We start from the raw sequence: 12,295 nt of genomic DNA on the forward strand, positions 1-12,295 counted from the left end.
TGGCGGGGGAGAAAGAAACAATTGCGCAGCGCGTCCCGCGGCGTTGCGCGGGCAGTTTGGGGTCGTATAAATACGGGCGCACACTGGGGCTCTGCCTCACTCCGCCTGCCCTCGCCGCTGCCCTCGCAAACCGCTCCCCGGCCGCCCGACTTCGCACGAGATGGACAACACGCCAGCTGCCTCGGTACCTGACCTCTCTCTCACGGACATCCTGAGGCCCTCGACACCCCAGACTGTTCCGGCAGGGCCCTCCTGCCCTACACTTCTAAACCCAAGGTGAGGTTTTCTGTTCAACCCTAGTCAGGTCTCCCCAGTGCGGCGTGTGCCAAGCGCCTTCCCCTCGCGGTACGTGTGTGCCGCCTTAGTTAGTCCTTCGGACTCTGCTGTTGCTCCCGGAGAGCTGGGGCGCCCTCCTTGGGCCTGTGCCGGGCGCCCCCGTGCCGTGCTGGTCGCGTGGCTGGCTTAGGGTCGGCGTGCCCTGGGCCGCGTCCCTAGTGGCCTGCGTTCGGTCTCCTCTCATGTGGGGCCCCGTCCAGCCGTGCCCGTCCGTGTCCAAGGGGCCCCGCCGCGCGGCGTGCTAGGCGCGCGCCCTGCCCGGGGCCCCCCGTCGGCGGCCAGGCGTGCCCTTGCCGGCGTCGCCATGTGGCCTGGCGTGGTGGGCCCTACGCCCTTTGTGCTCTGCCTTGGGGGCCCTTCCCTCGCCGCCATCGACCACGTGTCTGGTCGTCTGGGCGTGCCTCGGCGTCCTTCCCGCCTTTCCTTCGGGGCTCCCTGTCGCCGGCCCGCCGGGTTCCCTGGGTGTCCCAGGGGGGCCAGGTTTCGCCTTGTCCGAGGACATGTGTCGCCGTCGGCGACGGATTGTGGCCAGGTTCGGTCCTACGCCCGGCGCATGTTCTCGGCGGCGGCGGCACGTGGCCAGGCGTGGGCGGCCCTATGGCGGGCCCCGCCTTGGGGCCCATGTATGCCTTGCCGGGCCGTCACGTGCCTGGCCGGCAGGGCGTGCTTCTGCGTCCTTCCTGTTCTTCCCTCGGGTGTTCCCTGTTGCCGGTCTGCCGGCTTCCCTGGGATGTCCCCAGGGGTCGGGTCTCCCTGAGCGGACAAGCGTTGCCCCTGGCGACGACTCGTGGCCAGGTCCGGCCCTCCGCCCGGGCCTGCTATGGGGCACACGCCTGGTCGTGCTGCCACGTGGCACGGCGTTCCGTGGCGCGCACGGTTGGGCTGTGTCCCGCCCTCCCTGTTCCCTTTTGGGTGCTAATCCACGTGGCTTTGCGCCACGGCTTCCCATGTCGGGGCTCGGGCTGCCTTGCGCCCGTACGGCCGCCCCTGTGTGCGGCCCCCCCCTCCCCCTTTTCGTCTAGGCCCTGAGCATGCCGTGTGGCAGCGCGTGGTTGGTAGGCCACGGGGTCCTTGCCGTGTGTGGTGTGCTCTTGTTAGGCACGTCGCCCTCGGACGTCTCGCCCGGCCGTGTTGCCCGGGGTGTTAGCCCCAGGCCCTCCGGTGTCCCGGAGTCCCCAAGTACGTCTTCCCCAGAGTGGCGCCGATCAAGATGTCCCCAGACGTCCGTCGGCCGGTATAATATAATATGTATTAATATATAATACAATACTATAATGGTATAATAGTATAATATAACTGTATACTGTATAATATACAGTATGGTTGGTAGCGTGGTTGGTAGGCCACGGGGTCCTTGCCGTGTGTGGTGTGCTCTCTGCTAGGCACGTCGCCCTCTGACGTCCCGCCCGGCCGTGATGCCCGGGGTGTTAGCCCCAAGGCCTTCGGTGTCCCGGAGTCCCCAGGTACGTCTTCCCCGAGTGGCGCCGATCAAGATGTCCCCAGACGTCCGTCGGCCGGTGTAAGTCCGGCATGTAGTCCCCAGACGTACGTCTGGCCGGTGTTGCCCGGTGTGTTATTTCATGCTTTCCGCCGTCCAGGCCCTCAGGCACGTGCCCTGCTTGCCTGGGGGGTAGCCAGGACCGTTCCCACATGTCCTCCGTCTGGCCGGTGTTGCCGGCAAGTTGGTTCCCAGGCGCTCCCGCCTGGCCGGTGTAGCCTGGTGTGTTTGTCTTAAGCGCCCTGCCCGTCCGGTGTAGCAGGGATTCCTCCTACGTCGTAAGTTCAGCGTTCGTCTACCTGCCCGTTCGCCTGTGTCGTCTGTTGTTCTTCTTCGTCGGAGGGAGACGCCGGCGTTGGAGCAAGGACCCGAGATCAGCTCGACGACGATGGCAGGTTTACGTCTACGGGTACGCACCACAGGCCCTGGGTTCGGCGTTGACGCCGGCAATCCAGGATGACTTCGTTATGTTCGTTAAGTCCTTGGCGTCCAGTTCCAGGGGCCGTGCCCTGGACAGGGGGGTGGCCCCCATGTTGCCCGGGGCACGGTATCCTCCAGCAGATGGCGGCGTCGAAGCGTCGTCGGGAACGTCGTATATTTAATGATTCCCATTCTTTGCCTCCTTAAGACACTGTAAATTATGTCTTTCTCACACTTGGTGTGAGAAAAAAATTTGGAAGGTTTCTTATCTTGTACTAGCAGACTTCTCGCGACATGCCTTGCCCTTATTCATATTTATGTTTATGTTTATGTTCATATATAATTACTACACATTTGTACTCGGCCTTAATTCTAGTACCAGTTAACCTTTAGGTTTCTGCAGAATTAGTTTCCATGTCACTATAGGCTAAGGTCTCATACTTACTACGGGTGTACCTTTTAAGTTAAATCTAGTCCTCGGACTTGGAATTGTTACTGTTAATTCTTACTTTATATATTTACTTTATATATTTTAATATAAACGTTATATAGTCCTTAAATTATATATTTTGAAACTTTATATATTTACATGTTCAATATTAAGTTTAATAATATCAACTTTGTTATAAGCCTATAATATAAACCGTGTTTAATATAAACTTTATATAATTACTTACTTTATATTTGAACTTTATACATTTACATGTTCTGCAGAATTTAATCTTCAATAAACTTTAACGCCCCATACTGCCAGTATCTTTCTCCCCCTGGTCAGAAAAAACCCAATACCGACCTTCGGTAATATCGACCGCCAGACCGGTATATGAGGCTCTAGATATCGGTCTCCTAAACCGGTCACTATTACCGGCAGATCGGTATAAAAGAGGCCGTTAAATTGAGTGGATACTGTATACATATATCTTCATTTAGAAAATGGCAAAGTGCTAGATGAAATATCAACTGACATGAGAAAAGTTTAAAACTAAATATTTTCTAGTGCAGCAGTTCACAAAATGCATAAAAAACACTGCCAGAAAACTGTCTCGATGCCTTAAACATTCTCTTATTCAAAAAGATCAACAAAGATAATGACTAGAGAAAAAAAACAAAACCAAAGAGCATTCAAAAAGATTATCTTTACAATATTAAACCAGCACACTTCAAACCAAGCTCAAATTCAGTCAACTATGATGATAACAGGATCTACAAATACTTCAATAACCAAAGATTATCTATAAGCCATCCAAGAGTCATCTACATAATAATATCAATTTTGATTTAATTTAAGGTCCATAAGCTATGAAACCTTTGGATTCAGCCTGTGCAGTATCATAAATATATGCTACAGCAGCAATACAACTAAAGAAACATCTGTATTTAAATAAGAATTTTCTTCCAGTTAGCCATTGTTAATCATAGGCAAAATGATTACAGTACTCTAGTCATGTTTCATTCTGAACTTGCAATAAATTACAAATTATAGTTCAAGATGATAATATTAAGAACACTATAATTTCACATACATTTCTAACAAATAATGAGAGAATATGACAAGAGGCACTGGCTCAGTATTATATGAATAAAAAAGCAGGAACAGATTTGTAAAAGTTAACAAAGATGATCAGAAAAACCAAACTTAACCTAAATATGGTAAAGCAGGGAATGTTGGTGAGTGTTTTAGTGTGATGGTAAAGGATGGTAGAGGACAATAAACAGACATAGCTATCATGGAAAATATGGATGATGATGTGAAGAAGTGGTAGTGTGACTGGAGACTCGTCGATGGTTACTCAAGAGAACGGTTTTGTCATTCTCATTATAAAAATGAAAGCAAAAATCTACAGAATATCTGTAACTATATGGAAGAATCAACAGGGTAAGTATAATTACTGAAAGCCTTTCAGTGTAAAAAAAACATCTTTAGTCGAGTAGATGAGTTTTTGCATTCAAACAAGTTGTGTAAAGAGCTCTTGAGAAACCAGCATACACTACAGTCAGGACATAAAGGAAAAGACTATGACAGTGAGCAGAAAACAGATGTAGATGACTAAGCCTCTAAGGTAAACAAGACTACTACATGCTGTGTAAAGTATGTGCGTTGGAATCGGCTCTTGTAAGAGAATTAATGTTGGTACAATACTTTAATACATCTACATCTGCACATATTGTACTGTACACCTTTCTAAATGACACACAAAGCCACCCACTGCATGTATGCCTCAGATTCCACCTACACAACTTTCCCCGCCTAGCAACCCCTTCCCACACCCATACACCTTCCCCCCCACACATGCAGACATGCACCCAGTCACCTTCACACCACCTTAATTCCCTCAAACTTATACAACTTTTTTTTTCACTGATATTTCTATGTGGGCCCCAAGCCTATGGCTGGCCTACTAAGTATTACTCGTTTCTGCCTTACTTTGGCAGTGTATGGGTATTTTGACTTGTGTTCACTTCAGTAAGATTATGCCCAATGTGTTTAACAACTTCTACTTTTAAATCTTAGTTGAAATCTTACTTTGTAACTGTGCACTGTTTTAGATAATGTTCCAGTGATCTGTTGGGCATTTCTCCACAGTGCTGACATTTCCTCTCATCTTCTGCAATCTGTAAATCTGTGTCCCATGCACATGGGACACAAGGTGCCTGATTCACAGGTACACTAACACCATGCCTGATGCACTGTATGTGTACTTCTATTTTTTTCTATTGTTTATTCATACTGTTTCCATATGAAATGTTTGATCTTTTCTACATAAAACAGCCCTGCTCAATGTCAGGATTACTTTACAATCAATGAATCAGTTAGGTTACTGCTATCCATGGCCTGCACAACCATCATTAACGAGCTTATCTAGCATTTTCTCTAAGAAGTCATTAGTTTCCTCTTGATGTTAACAACCATTATTACAGCAATATTTCTTACATTTCCTAGTAAATCCCCTAAAGAGGTGCACACCATACATTCACATACAACCAAAACGTTCCAGGTTTACATCCCTTAGGATAATGTAGACACTTAGGCACACTCCCTAACACCTCATGCCACGGTTCATCTAGCAGTAAATAGGTACCTGGAAGTTAGTCAACTGTTGTGGATTGCATCCTGTAGATGGTCAGGTATTGAGCCTAGGGGAGCATCGACAAGTCTAACGGGCTTCCTGTTTCTGACAATGGGAACCTCTCATTTCAGAATGTATTCAATATTTCATGAGTAATTGGACACTAACTTAATTTCAAAGTATTTTACACACACACACACACACAAATTTTCTGTTACACCTGTGTGTTTAACTGAAAGTATACTGAAGGGTTAATCTCATGTTGTGTAGAATTATTACACAAAACACTGACAATAACAGCAACTACAACAAAAACAAAACAACCAAATATAAAAGCCTGTATTTTAATATACAATATAATGTTCCCTTACTTCACTAAAATTTACCTTAGGAAGACCAACAGGCTGCCGAGGTTTAGTTCTTGGGGATTTAAACATTGCCTTCTGTTCACCCTTTAACAGATGATACTTCATAGCTTCTATCAGGTAATCTTTACCTGCAATTAAAACACACATCAATATAGAGCTCGTACTAATAGTTAATGCTCAATTATATATCAACAAATCAAAACATTAATGCTTTTTCATCTTTATCACTGTACATGTACTTGCTTTTTAACTAATTTACCTAATGATCACAAAAAATAAAAAATTAATTTAAACATGATTGGTTTCAATGGTATGAGAAGAGTGCAAGAAAGATTACAGATATTGTATCAGGTAACATCTATTGAGAAACATAACGTAAGCACATCTGTGAAAAAGCAATAATGTGGCTAAGCTGAAGGCATTGATAAGATACATGTAGAATTGATTTGAAGCAGTGAAGAAAACTATTTATATAATGGGTTTGGAAAATTTCAAAAAGGTATGGGATAGTAGTACTGATATACTGTGCCAGATACATGAAAATGAGCTGCAATCTTGCCGCTGTAAAATACAGGGAAACGTAATGAGTGCACGAATAAATATAGTCATCACTCAAATAAATGTAGCCTCCAAGGTTAAGGAGAAGCAATGATTGCTTCACATCTGCCTATGACAGTAGCCATAATAAATAATAAGGCAGCACCTGTTCAAGAGAGAGTAGCATATTTTTTCAATCATCAAATGATAGAAAAATATGTTTAGAGATAACTTTAACCATCCAAATTCGCAGAGTGCCTTAAACCTCGCAATACATATACAGTATAGATGATTTCAGTAACAAAACAGAAACCACGCAATACATTAATAGCTGTTTTAGTGTCTAGCGCCTTAATTTAAATGCCCCCCGCATGGGATAGGGGCAGCTATAGTGCAGCCACGACCGATAGTTGACAGACGCCACCTAGAAAAAAAAATCGTGGCCAACATTCCTGGGTGTGAGAGCGTCGGTATTGAGCGAGCCACCAAGGCTGACGCACGCAGCATGAGTGCACAGCACTGCTGTACAGCTTGTGACCACAGCATCACCTAAAAATGTCAAAATATATATGTTCATGATATTATTTAGCGATGATAGTATTACAGAAGCCCCCTGACTGATAAAACTGACCAGGATTCTGATAATAGCAGGATTGTGGTGATATTTAGTGCTGTGCTCCATGGAGGGAGGAGTAATGCTGTGGGAGGGTGGTGGCGTCGTCTTCTGACTGTGTGGCCACCTTTTATTGACTGCACTCTCCATACCAGCTTAGTGGTTTGCTATGGTGAACACAAATGTAGATACTTGTATATAACGTGTGTATAGAGTGAAATAACAGTAATAGGAGTAGGTTGGGAGCCGCCATTTTGGCGAGAGAGGTGCGTTGTCTGCACGACTTGCCATGTTGTTTACTGGTGGCCATTATGGTCTTTGGGCACCATACCAGCTTATTTGTACAGGTATGGGGAGTAAAACAGGTAGATACTTATATATAATGTGTGTATATAGCGTAATAACACCACAAATAATAGTGTCGAAAGAAATATTAGTGAGTCTGGCCTTGAGGGCGGCCGCCACCAGCTGACTGTGCGAGTAGCTATGTCTTTGCCTTTACTCACCATACAAGCTTAGATGTAGTTATGGTGAACAAAACATGTAAATACTTATATATAACGTCTGTGTGTAGTGAATAAATGAAAAAACCAGCATTGAATGTACTGTAATGAAACGCCATTTTCCGAGTGAGCCCCGGAGGCTTCCTGGAGCTTATCGGGCTAATGTATGTTATATTAGACCGGGACATTAGCTAAGGAGTTCATATCTACCAGGGACCAGCGCTAGAACCTGGCCCCTTCAGAGAGGTTTCAGGGAGCAATGGCCCTGGAAACCCCCCTTGTGTTTAGGGTTTTCCTTATCTGCCATCGACCAGGGTTAGGCACCCAGAAAGGTAGGCATAACAAAACAAACCCCACATGGTAAAAAACTATAAAAAAAAAAAAAAAAAATGAACAGAGGTAGAAACTCCCTACAATCCCAAGGAAACAAGCAAACATCACACTTTACTGCCGCGCCAATCGTCCGCGCAGCTCTCCCCGCCCCGAGAGGGGAAGGGGGGGAGCCCCGGACCTACCGTGCCAGCTGCCTAGCATCAGTTCGGAAGCTAAGCTTCAACCAACGCGATAAAACGCCAACCGGTGGGAGGGAGGGTTGTCAGTGAGCCCCCAGGGCTCACCCAGAAAATGCCGTTTCATTACATTCAAAGCTGGTTTTCTGAGCGGAGCCCCTACGGCTCCCTGGAGCTTTATACCCAAAGAGAAGGAAAAGAAAGGGCTGACCCGGGAAGCGGCCGCCACATACTCCGCAACGCGAAGCCGCGACAACAGGCTGCAACCTGCGACCCAAGGCAACAAGAATGCACAGGAGCAGACGCACATAAAGAATGGGCGGCCAAGAATCTGTGCGACCCTCAAATCCCTGCGCCCGAAATGATTCCTATACATCAACACAGCAGCAAAAGCTGCAAACGTCCGAACAGCACAGGCGCAACGACAGACCGCAGGCTGGAAGACTTGAAACTCTGCAAATGACCTGGGAGACCCGAGCCCTGAAACAGGGAATGAGGGGAACCTGATCAACCCAAAGAGCATCCCCAGACACGGTACGCATAGAAACACCAGGAACGTCATACTGTCGCCGAGACAAAGCTCGCAGGTGGGACACTGTCAACAAAGCCACCTGATCACCACAGAGATGGTGATACCCACTTCAAAATACCAGATGCGAAAAGCCGAGTAGAAGGCCGAACCAGTCACGTACAAGGACCAATCCGACCTGCCGAAAGAGGCGGAACCGGGGGAAAACGTCCTGGGTTCGGACACCTATCAAGCAGCGTCTGAAAATAAAGCTGGGCCAGCCACCAAGGGACCATAAGGACTACTCTCGTGGTAATGGGCTCCAAACGAGCCAGAACCCGAAGCAACAGCTGGACCGGGAGAAGAGGAATAGGTACCCCCACCTCGACCAGTCCTGCCGAAAGGCATCCACTGTGAACACCTCGCAGGCGGGTAAGGGCACCACATAGAATGGGCAATGCCTAGACCACGCCGACTCGAAGACGTCCATGGCCAGGAGTTCATTCGTCCGGCAGAGCCAACAAAACGAGTCGGCGACGACTGGCCAATCCGCGAACAGAGGAATGAACCGAGACAGTTGTTCGCCAGGAAACAGGACACACCCTGCACACGAACCTCACAGTTAGCCAAACCCCGAGAATCCAGCAAACGAGCCACTCTAAGGGACCAACCCCAAAGGTCAAACACCTAAGAGAAACCCTGTGGTTTCGGCAAACAACCGCCAGAGAACAGTCCGAATGGAGCTGAATGGTAGAGCACCGCGCGACTGGAACCCTCCGAAGCGCAAACCAGACAGCCACGAACTCCTCAACCGTGCTGTGAGCCTGATGGACGGACAGACCCCACCATCCCCGACCGACCTGGTGAGCACTGGTCACAAAGCCCCAGCCGAGAGATGACCCATCCGTGAACACATTGAGCGGGGAGGTGCCAAGGCACGGAACCCCGAAAACCCCAAAGAGGAAGCTGGTGACGCAGCACCAACACAAGATCCCTGGAGGAACGAACCCAACGATTGCAAGAGAGGCGGAAGGGGAGTCTACGAAGCCGACCCCGCGGGCAGACCAGTACATTGAAGTTCAGACTCCTGCACAACTGCTCGAGAAACCCGGGACCCCCCCTCATGCACAGCCGAAGGCTGGACCACAGCCGCAGCAACACTTCCGGAGGGAAAGACAAGGAGTGGCTCAAGAGCCCTAAACAAGACCCAGCCAGGTCCAAACCCGGGACAGAAACAGATGGAACGGCCTCCAGATCACCAGGAAACCAAACCCGGCGATCTGAAAAGAACCACACCCTTGGCAAGCAGACAAGCGGACCGACTGGGAGCCCACACCAGCCAGTCGTCGAGGTAGGCCAGACACCGAATCCCAAGCAGACTCAAGACAGGGCACCAAGATCTGGTAAAGATGTGTAAATACACCAAGTGCCAATTACAAAATAGGGAAGGCAACAAAAGCGGCAAGCCTGAAGCCCCACCACCAACTGTGCCAGTCTTGGAAACCTGGAGAGGAATGTGCCAAGTGACCAGGAGGTCCAGGGCCACCATCCAGGCACCCGGCCCCAACAGAAGCCGGACAAGAGACAGCAGTCCTCCGAGGAGGGCATAGAAACCAGAGCGCAGACTGAGGAAGTCCTGAAGAACTGCAGATTCGAAAGGCCCATGTCTGCAAAGAGCACACGGGAACCCCAGAAGGATGGGGGCGGATCGACCACGCCCAATGCACCCACCAATAGCGGGACCATACGCGAGTCAACAGAGCAAGCTGCTCCTCCAGCGCCCTGTCAACAGAGAAGGGAACAGAGCCCCTTCCGAAAGAAAAAGTACACATACACATATATACATATCATGTATATACTGTTATGACCCCAGGCAGCCGAAAAACGAGTCTCCCCTTTGAGAATTATTCTATCAAGCCTGACCTGACTAGGAGGTCGGAGATATACAGACATGAAGATTCATATGTAAAAGTAATTGGGTAAATTTTACAGAGAGTTTAAGAATATGGACAGTGAATAAGAAAATAGATAAATGACTGGTTATGAGATGTGGATAATTTGCTTGAGGCGTGAGGCTCGCTTCGGGAGGGCTCTGACCCCACTTGAGTACCAGACATCGTGAGGGGAAGCTGCGCTCCATTTGAGCTCCCATTGGAGAGGATCCCCTGTTGGATATACCTTCAAGAGAAAGGAAGTGTGCAGACGTTCCAGCTGTGGAATGTGGTAAAAAGATATGTGGAGTTGCACTGTGTCCGACCCTATGCTACACAAAATACCACCGCTAGAGGGTATTTTGAGTGGTACCAAAATAACGTCTCTGCACACATTCACTCCACCTACAAAACATCTGTTGAGCAACTTCAAGAACAACTGCTATACCGTTCTGAAGGTTCCTCTGCCTCTCTCCTTACTGCCGTGTAGTTGTTTTTCGCATCTCTGTATCGCTGGTATGTTTGGGGGTTTGGCCTCTTCCTATAATGATTCTATGCTTGTGCCTTTTGATTTCTGGCCCTCTTGCAATTTCTGTTGAACTAACATTGTTTCCTAGGTCAGCATCTCTGTTTTGGTATGAATGGTTGTGTGCCTTCATCGTATATTTCACAAAATATGGCATACATCTCATTTACTTCCTTGCCTAACAAGTTTGTCCACTTATACCCATGAAAAAAATTTCTAAGTTCCCCATAGCATCCTCTCTTGAAATCGAGTTCAACAACTGTTTCACCCTTTCTGTACTAGATAATATCGCAAAGGGTATTTAATGTCCAGTAGAACATGATCACTCTTTCCCTGGGGGAGGAAAGTACTGGATATCAAATACCTCTTCTTTCCTGGCGAGTATTAGATCCAGTACTGATGGAACATCCCCTTCCCTCATTCTCGTGGCCTGCTTCATGTGTTGATACATGAATGTCTCCAAAATGAGGTTTACAAATCTGCCTGTCCCAATGTCCTCCATTCTTGCTTCGTAGGCCTCCCAGTCTATTGTCTTAAAGTTGAAGTGCCCCAGTACCAACAATCAGGATTTATCTTTGTCTGCTCTTACCATAATCTCTCTCATGACCATTATGAGGCCCTCTCGTTTGTCATCCAGTTCTTCCTTTGTCCATGTGTTGCTTGCTGGTGGGCTGTAGGCATTTAAAATTATCAGCTTATCATCCTGATTCCAGACCTGCAATGCCATTATGTCAATATCTCAAGGGTTTTTAATTATTAACTCTTACCTATAGGAGTTCTTTCACCAGCACAGCCATTCCTCTCCCCATTCCTTCCTCCCCTTCCTAGTTTTTGTGTCACCTCTCCAAACTGAGTAGCCTCTTGGAAATACAACCGCATTTAAAATATTTTCTTCAAGTTTTGACTCTGTTAGTGCGACAATATCCGAGACCTTAAGCTGAATTATATCCTTCAGCCCAATATTTTTTATCTCGCTCCATCTATGTTGGTATACACAGTTTTCAGGAACATGTTCCCTTTCTTTTCGTCCTTCACTCCCTTTTCCTCTAATGATTTTGTTGCTCTGTTTTTATGTACCATTTCACTAGCTTTCCAGTCTCCCTAACACTTTGTAGAAAAAAACAAATCTTTATTTCTATTCCCATTTAGACATTTTGCTTCATTTTCAGCTTTTCTCTGTCTTCTTTTGAGAGGACTTGTCTTATTGACCAAAGTTTACCATCCTCATCACACTGCAATTTCCTGACATTTTTAACTATTTCCGTCATGTGTTTCACTCCGTTAAATGTCACCCTTAAGGGGCGGTTCTTGTCTCTCATATTTTCCTATCCTCCTAATATCACTGACATTTTCCTTTGAATTTAGACCTTCTCCTCGAGCGAGATTTCCACCTGACCAGGAAATGAACGAGAAAGAAAAAAATCCACAGAAGTATATATTGTATGTAAAAAAAATAAGTTATAAACATGACTAGGAAT

The 12,295-nt window shown here is 47.2% G+C and overlaps 1 protein-coding gene across 7 annotated transcripts in view; it reads right to left on the bottom strand.

Moving 5' to 3' along the window:
* kel (kelch protein) overlaps positions 1-12,295 on the bottom strand; it is a 65,014-nt gene that overhangs the window by 31,378 nt on the left and 21,341 nt on the right. For 4 of the 7 annotated variants that reach the window (XM_045769120.2, XM_045769121.2, XM_069303998.1 and 1 more), the window contains exon 8: positions 5,694-5,818. In XM_045769120.2, coding sequence (XP_045625076.1) covers positions 5,694-5,818 — 125 coding nt within the window. The remainder of the gene's footprint in view (positions 1-5,693; positions 5,819-12,295) is intronic. The other 3 variants (XM_045769122.2, XM_069304001.1, XM_069304000.1) reach the window with 1 other exon arrangement.

Source organism: Procambarus clarkii, chromosome 51 (assembly GCF_040958095.1).
Source record: "Procambarus clarkii isolate CNS0578487 chromosome 51, FALCON_Pclarkii_2.0, whole genome shotgun sequence".
In the NCBI taxonomy this organism is placed as follows: Eukaryota; Metazoa; Arthropoda; class Malacostraca; order Decapoda; family Cambaridae; genus Procambarus; species Procambarus clarkii.